General features: G+C 45.4%; 1 protein-coding gene across 3 annotated transcripts in view; it reads left to right on the top strand.

Annotated features, from left to right (window-relative positions):
- Ccdc32 (coiled-coil domain containing 32) overlaps window positions 1–4,671 on the top strand; it is an 11,877-nt gene extending 7,206 nt beyond the window's left edge. For all 3 annotated transcript variants that reach the window (XM_021194149.1, XM_029536495.1, XM_029536496.1), the window contains exons 3-4: window positions 739–895; window positions 3,677–4,671. In XM_021194149.1, coding sequence (XP_021049808.1) covers window positions 739–895; window positions 3,677–3,815 — 296 coding nt within the window. In that variant the 3' untranslated portion in view covers window positions 3,816–4,671. The remainder of the gene's footprint in view (window positions 1–738; window positions 896–3,676) is intronic.
- Window positions 4,672–8,007: the final 3,336 nt, after the last annotated feature.

The following is an 8,007-nucleotide window of genomic DNA, read 5'->3' as shown; positions in this document are numbered from 1 at the left end:
AAGAAGAAGAAGAAGAAGAAGAAGAAGAAAGAAGAAGAAGAAGAAGAAGAAGAAGAAGAAGAAGAAGAAGAAGAAGAAGAAGAAGAAGAAAGAAGAAGAAGAAAGAAGAAGAAAGAAGAAGAAGAAGAAGAAGAAGAAGAAGAAGAAGAAGAAGAAGAAGAAGAAGAAGAAGAAGAAGAAGAAAAGCCATTTGCTCCTCAGAGACATTATTTTCAAGGAGTTGAAAACAGGAGCTGGAACATACATGCCACGCCAGGCATTCCTTAGAGAGATACCTGCTGGGATTCTGTGACTTAAAAAAAAAAAACAAAAAACAAACAAAAAAAACAACATGCCATTGATTTATTTCTGAGAACCTATGGTGCTTCCTTTTTTCAGGGTTAAACATTTACTCGATATAATGCAAGATGTAGAAAAGAAGCATATTCAGTCAACTTGCAATTTTTTCTCTAAAAATGAGTTCTTTTGCAGGAACTATGAACGTTTTCATCAGTAAAAGGATTTTTCTGGGGAGTAGGGGGATCTGTTTGGTTGGATATTTGAGACAAGGTAACCTCTAGCCTAGACTAACCTTGAACTCCTGACCTCCCTGCCTGCCTCTGCCTCCTAAGTGTTAGAATTACAGACTTGTGCCATCACACCTGGCTGGAGAGAACTGCTCACTTCGCATTTGCACCTTAGACTTAATTAAAATGCCATTTCATAGTCTATGTCACGCTCCATTTCTTTTCTCCTCAGAGAAGAAACTAAGAAGAATCAAAGGTTTAAATGAGGAAGTAACTTCCAAGGACATGCTTCGAACTCTGGCCCAAGCTAAGAAGGAGTGCTGGGATCGATTCCTCCAGGAGAAGTTAGCATCAGAGTTTTTTGTGGATGGACTTGATTCCGATGAGAGGTAATTGACAGCTGGCTTCACTAAGAATACTTCTCACTCACTAAAGAACTCAGGTAGAGTGGTGTCGGAGTACTGGTACCAGTCGATGCTGATACCTCTTTGAGCTGAAATCAGCCCTTGGAGGTTGCCCAATAGGTTATTGTATGGACCAGGAGTAGATTTTTTTTAGAATGGCAAAGACCCTCAGCTATGTCTTGGCCACAGATGAATGAGTTGAGGATGAGCCGCTGTCTTCAAGTGTGCCCTGCACTGGAGAAAGATGGTACTAAAGTGCCAGCTAGCACCGTGTCTTCTTATCCTCTAATTTTCAGTGCCATAGAACTTCTGACCTGTTCCAGCCACCCAATAAGTGCGTGTGGATCAAACAGATATATTTGTTAAGCATGTATTATGTGCTAACACTGTGCTTGGTAACTGGAGGAGAGTGTCATAGTGACTTTTTCTATTGCTGTGATAAGACATCATGACCAAGGCAACTTATAGGAGGAGGGATTTATTTGGGGCTTATGGTTTCCGAGGGATAAGAGTCCATTGCTCTCACTGCAGGGACTTTGGCTGCATGGTGACTGGAGCCAAAAGCCAAAAGCTGAGTGTTTACATCTTGAACCACAAACAGGATGCAGGGCGGCTTAGCAACTTCAAAGCTGTCCCTCAGGAGTGCACTTTTTGCCAGTAAGACCACACCTCCTAATCCTTCCCAAACAGCATCACCAGCTGGAAACCAAGTGTTCCAATGCCCAAGCATTTGGGAGACACTTCATTCAAACTCCCTGGCCCTCCTAGGCTGGTGCAAATGCATTTAGTCCAACTTCCAAAGTCCCCGTGGTCCATCGTTCTCAACACTGTTTTAATGACAGAAGTCTTTTGTGAGACCCAAGGCATTGTGTTAACTGTAACACTCTGTAAAATCACCAGCCTACTCCAGGTTCAGTGGGACACACTGTCTCAATGGGAGGAGGTGGAGAATGATGGATTAAGACCCTGGTTGTCTCCTTTTCACCTGAGTGCACTCCCAAGGGTCTTTGTATACCTGCACTTTCATATACCACACATGTGCGTCACATGTTTTTAAAATTAAATTTAAGTAAATAAAAACACAATTTTGAACATTGGTGGGAGGAATAACAACTAAACTTTTAAGTGAAGGCCTTAGGGGGATGTGACTCTCACTCACAGCACAGTTAATATTGATTGTGAGAGTCCCATTGTGTCATGTGAATATGCTATTGCCTGAGTCAGGACGAAATGTGTAAATAAAACTTCACAGTCCCACTTAACTTACAAAGCGCTTTCATTTGCGTCCTCACACCTTGAGTCAGCATACCCCCCCTCCCCCTCAGATCCTTCAGAAATCAGCATGGCATTTTTAAGGTCAGCCAAACCGCCCCTGGAAGGCTCAAAAAAAAATAATATATTTTTCATAGATCCCTGACCTGTTCATAACTTGGCATAAAGATGTCTTCCTGAAAATCTCCCTCTACTCCAGTTCTAAGACATGAAACTTTCTCTTGCATAGTCAAGAATTGCCCCTTTCTGAAACTAGATCACTGTATTTATGTGATCAAACAGAAAATGGTGTGACTTTCTCCATGTTTGTTTTGATTTTTCCCTTTTCTAAATAATTTGAACAGTTCCATGAAAAGGGCAGTAGATAAGGAGTAATGTCTCTTTCATCTGATTCTCTTTGAGTTGTGGACATACACCAACCTACCGAGCTTCTCCCGACCCCTGACACTGGGTTCTGTTCCTCTTACCTACATTTGTGGGAACACAGCTGTCGGTTTGCAGAACAAGCTCTGGGAAACAGTAGCTATGCATTTGTTTTCTAACTCAGAGTTTGCATTTTAAACAGGCCAGGTAGGAGACTCCTCTGGTGAGCGATGCTACTGTTGAAAGCACAACCCTATGGCTTTTTGGTTTTGTTTGTTTAGTTGTTTGTTTCATTGACTGGTTAAGCAATATGGTCTCATTCTGTAGTATCGGCTAGCCTTGAACTTGGGACAGTCTTCCTGCCTTAGCCTCCTGAGTGCTGAGGAGTCTGGGTGTGAGCCACCAATACCTAGTTGCTCTGAGTTATTGAAGAGTGTAGAAGGAGGTTTACATTATTTATAGCCATTTATAGTCTACTTCGAATATGTAATAACCGGAAGGGATAGGATCCTGGGTACTTAAGGGAGGTAGGAGAGAGACATGAATCAGTTCCCCTCTCTACACAGGCAAATGGAAGAGCCCTCTGGCATAATGCCCATTCCTTGGTGGGAACACTGGTTTGCTATCTTGGGATCTTAACCTCCGAGCCCCCACTCCACCCCCCAAATTACAGTTCTTACAGATAAGCTGTGTTTGTGTAATTGAGCCTCATACTGTCTTAGGTAGAAAAGACCTCAGATTTTTCTGTCTCACCCATAATTTGATATTTATTTGAGTGTTTCATCCCCTTGACAATTTCTTTCCTCTTCAGATCAGAGAGAACGAAAACTAAGACGGAGGCACGAGCTCTTCAGCTACTCCCATCAAGCCTTCAGAGGCCCTGCTTTGAAGGGGCCCTGGCGCTGCTGAGAGCCAAAGTGCCCACTAGGGGGTAAATGATGCTGTTGAGCTGCCAGGATGTGCATCTGTCAGAGTATTAGTAGCAAGGCTCTCCCCACGTCAGCAGGGAAAACCAGAGGTGGGAAGTGATCAGTGGTGGGCAGGGGGGCAGGACTTGAGTAACTGAGCCAATCACTAAGCAGTTAATCAGCGAGATCTGACCCAGCCATTCCTTCTTCTGCTCTTTTGTAGCACCTTGGAACATTTCAAAAGGTGGCTCCAGCCAGATAAAGTTGCCATCAGCACAGAGGAGGTCCAGTTCCTCATCCCTCCGGAGTCGCAGGCTGAGAAGCCAGAGGCCGGGGACAAGCCAGCAGCAGCAGAACAATAAATTACACACACATACGCCAAGCAGCTGTCTGGGGCCCAGGGGGAACAGCAGAGAGCTTGACAGCACGGCAGCAAGGAGACATCCAGGGAGGGGAAAAAGCCCAGGCTCCCACTCCACAAAGCAAACAGCTGCTGGCCCCCGGGGACTTGCTTAGGGCTGGCATGTGTGACTGTCCTGGATGAAGTGACAGACCCAGTGTGTGCTGGATCAAAACACTGCTGTCCTGCATGTCTTGTAGCTTGACTGAGCACTGCTGCTGTGGCTGCGGCTGCGGCTGTGGGTAAGGGGTCTGTAAGGACCCAGCGAAGAGCAGAGTGTGAAAGAGCTCGGAGACACTGGAGCCCTTGGATAGAATGGATCAGTCAAGTGAGCCATGTTTTCTCTCTCTCTTCTGGATCTTCATGCGTGTGTCTCAAGCATTCCATAGTTAAGTAGTCAGGAACAAGTGTAGCCAAGGAGAGTGAAGTCAGTCCCCTTGAGTCCAAGTCCTTGCCGGACTCGCTCACATACTCATCGTAAATGGATGGACTCCCAGGAACCGGGCTTTTCCTTTTGATTTGTTCCTTTTGTCAAAAAATGGAAGAAGAAAAAAAGAAGTGTGAAAACGTGGGTGTTTATATCTGTGTAGATATATTTTCTATTTCGTGGCTTCTCCCCCAGCTTCTGCTTGTAGGAACTTTACACGTTCCAAATTAGACTTGTAAATATGGTTTAGTGTTTGACACAACTCTCGATTAATTCCAAACTTGCTTCCCGTGGCAAGTTCCCCAACTGAGACTGAGCTCGCATTTACTCCTTGTTTATTGTGTTGTTCATGTAAAGTTTGAGTTGTCTATATAAAACTTTCTCATTGGAACAACTGTATAGTATGTGTATGTGTGGGGCATTGACCTATTTCCTCTCATATGAACTCCAAGGACACAGGGAAGTAAAGACAAAGCTATGCCAAGGCAGGGGAGCCAGCAACCTTTGCCAGCCTGGTGTACATAGCAAGTTCCCAGATAGTCAGGGCTACATAGAGAGACTCCATCTCAAAAAAGGAAAAGGTTGGGGTCTGGAGAGATGGCTCAGCGACCCTAGCTGCTCTTCCAGAGGACCTGAGTTCAACTCACAGCAACCACATGGTCACTTACAACCATTTGTAATGGGGATCTGATGCCCTCTTCTGGCAGACAGGTGAAAAAGCAGATAGAATATTCATATACATAAGTAAAAATAAATCTCAAAGAAAAGATTTTTTTAAAAATTAATTTATTTATTATATGTAAGTACACTGTACCTGTCTTCAGACACTCCAGAAGAGGGAGTCAGATCTTGTTACGGATGGTTGTGAGCCACCATGTGGTTGCTGGGATTTGAACTCCGGACCCTTGGAAGAGCAGTCGGGTGCTCTTACCCACTGAGCCATCTCTCCAGCCCCAAAGATTTTCTTATTTCATTATTTATTTTATTTATGTGTATGTCATTTGCTTGTGTGAGTTTATGTATACTATGTATGAGCAAGAGCCCACGGTCACCAGAAGAGGATGCTAGATCCTTTACAAGCGCTTGTAAGGTGCCATGTAGATGCTGGGTGGACCCAGGTTTTCTGCAAGAGCAATAAATGCTCTTAACTGCTGACCCATCTCTCCAGTCCCAGGTCTCTAGTTTTAACATGTTTCTGACAGTTTACACTGAAACATTCTGTGGTAAGATTCTGGGGCTGTGGGGGCTGGGTGGCAGTGACGATAAGATCCATAATGATAAGAACCATGCCTAAAACTTTTCAGAGAACACTTGCTCATTTCCAAATCAAAGTATTTGCCATATTGAGGAGGATAGGAGCCAGGTAGGTCATATCGTATACTTGCTTAATGACAGAAATACTTGATCATTTCCAGATACACTTTTCTCATCTCTCGTTAACTACCAGTGTTAGCTCTACTCCTGCTACTATTGGTGCGTTGGATATATTTGATATAAAAGGTGATCCTTGGTGGCACTTTGGGAAGCCTGAACACTGATAGAATCCAGTGCTGACCCAGGCTCTCCAGCTGCTGTCTCTCTCTGGAGGTCGATGACAGGACCTCTCTATTCCTCCGGGTCCAACTAATGGCTTCGGCTACATGGGGAGGATTAAAAGAAAAAGGCTAAGATTTTTCTTCATCCCATATCATAAAAGAAAATCATTCTTCCTCCAGAACAAGAAGGAAGAAAACAAGTAAGGTTCAGAGAAACTCTACCAAAGAACAGCTGGTCCTAGGATGGTAAGGCAGTCTTCTTTTATAGCCAAAAGTAGTGGTTCTATAATTAAGGCAAAAATCTTAGCTTTTTATTTTCTCTACCTCCTATTTTCTACTTCAGAAAGAGACATTTGGGGGCTGGCAAGATGGCTCAATGGTTATGAGCACTGGCTGCTCTTGCAGAGGACCTGAGCTCAGTTCTCAGTGCCCACACCGGACAGCTCACCATTGCTTCCAACTCTAGGGGATCCAACACCCACTTACAGCTTCTGGGGGCACCATCCACCCCCCCGACACACACAGATAAAAAAATAAATGTTGAAAAAAACAACAACAAGCAGAGCATAGACATTTTGGTCTGAGATGGCAGAAGACTGATTCTGAGGAAACCCTGCTGGAGGTGTGAGAGGAAGGGCTCAGAGCTCCAGCCATCTTGATTAAGAGTTGAGCAAGTTTTAGCTATGGTCTCTTACCTGTTTCAGAGGTGACAGCTTAAGTAACTACTATTTTAATAAGTGAAACCCCATTAACCTACACCGAATCTGACATCAGCTCCGGAAGCCAACCCTGTACTCATACAGGATTGTCTTAAGCTCCTGAAGGGGCACTGCGTTTGAAGCCAGGCATCTGGGGTGCCATCTTTGTCCTGTGGCTTACTGTGTGGTCATAAATAAGTCAAAGGACCTCTTTGTGTTCAGTTCCCTTTCAGTAATTAGACTAACCATAGGAAAGATAAGATTGGCCTAAAACGCGCATCTGGTTCCTTTCACCCTGAAGCTCTAGGGAGAACTTCCTTAAATCGGTGAAGTGCGAGTGTTGGGGAGAGCCTCGTCACTCAGCTTCCTTCCGTGTCCTTCCTGAAGGACGCGGTAGAGCAAACGCAGTGATAGCGCTCAACCTCACAGCCACTGGAGGTAATTACCAGTCAGGGATAAGGCATTAATGACCTGGTATACGCAGGGAAGGTTGGGTGGGAGCCAGGGAAGTAAGCTAAGTGACTGGCACTGGTTTTTTTCTGGCATATGTACTCATCACCCAGGGCTTGGCAAGGTCAGTGCTGGAATGGCACAGGCTTGTATCCAGTACCTGCTCCAGAAATAGGCTCCGGACGTTCACACAGTATAAACAAGTATCCCACTAACTGTTGCCAGGGTGTGTCCCTTCTAGGCAGGCCTCCCTAACAGGATGATGGCTGGAAGAGGAAAGATGCCCTGAGCCACATCTTCCATCCTGCCTCCCCAAGCCACATGAAACTGCTCACATTTTCTTCAGACGACCCCACGCAGCACTGGCTCTATTTCAGTTACAGGAGTCGAGACAGGACACTGCCATTGTAATCATAGTTTGTGGGAGCACTGTTTCCTCAAGCCTAGCAGTGGACTATTTCAGGCAGAGATCCATTCAGCCAACCATCGTGTGCTGAGCCTCTGCCCTGCTCCAGGCACTGGGTGTGGTGGTAATAAAGTAGAACCCCAACAGAAGGAAATATAAGTACAGGGCACTTCTGAGCACCTGCAGAGGAGGGATGAGAGCCCTAGGCCAGCTGGGGGCAGGTGTTGGAGAGAGGCCACTTAAGGAAGCTGGTCCAGAAGAACCAGTAGGAGCAGGAAGAAATAGAGTGTTGGGGGGAGGGGGGCTGGTGAGACGGGCTCAGCGGGGTAAGAGCACTGACTGCTCTTCTGAAGGTCCTGAGTACAAATCGCAGCAACCACACGGTGGCTCACAACCATCTGTAATGAGATCTGACGCCCTCTTCTGGTGCGTCTGAAACCAGCTACAGTGTACTTATTTATAATAACCTTTGGACCGGAGTGCGCGTGGTTTGACTTGAGCGAGCGGGGCTGACCTGAGCAAGCAATTCCCAGCAACCACATGAAGGCTCACAACCATCTGTACAGCTACAGTGTATATATAGTATAGGGAGAGAAAGCTGTTCAGTGGAGCATAGAGAGAAAAGGCGGCACCAAAAC

Source organism: Mus pahari, chromosome 3 (assembly GCF_900095145.1).
Source record: "Mus pahari chromosome 3, PAHARI_EIJ_v1.1, whole genome shotgun sequence".
Classification (NCBI taxonomy): Eukaryota; Metazoa; Chordata; class Mammalia; order Rodentia; family Muridae; genus Mus; species Mus pahari.
This window is presented reverse-complemented; position numbering and strand designations above follow the sequence as displayed.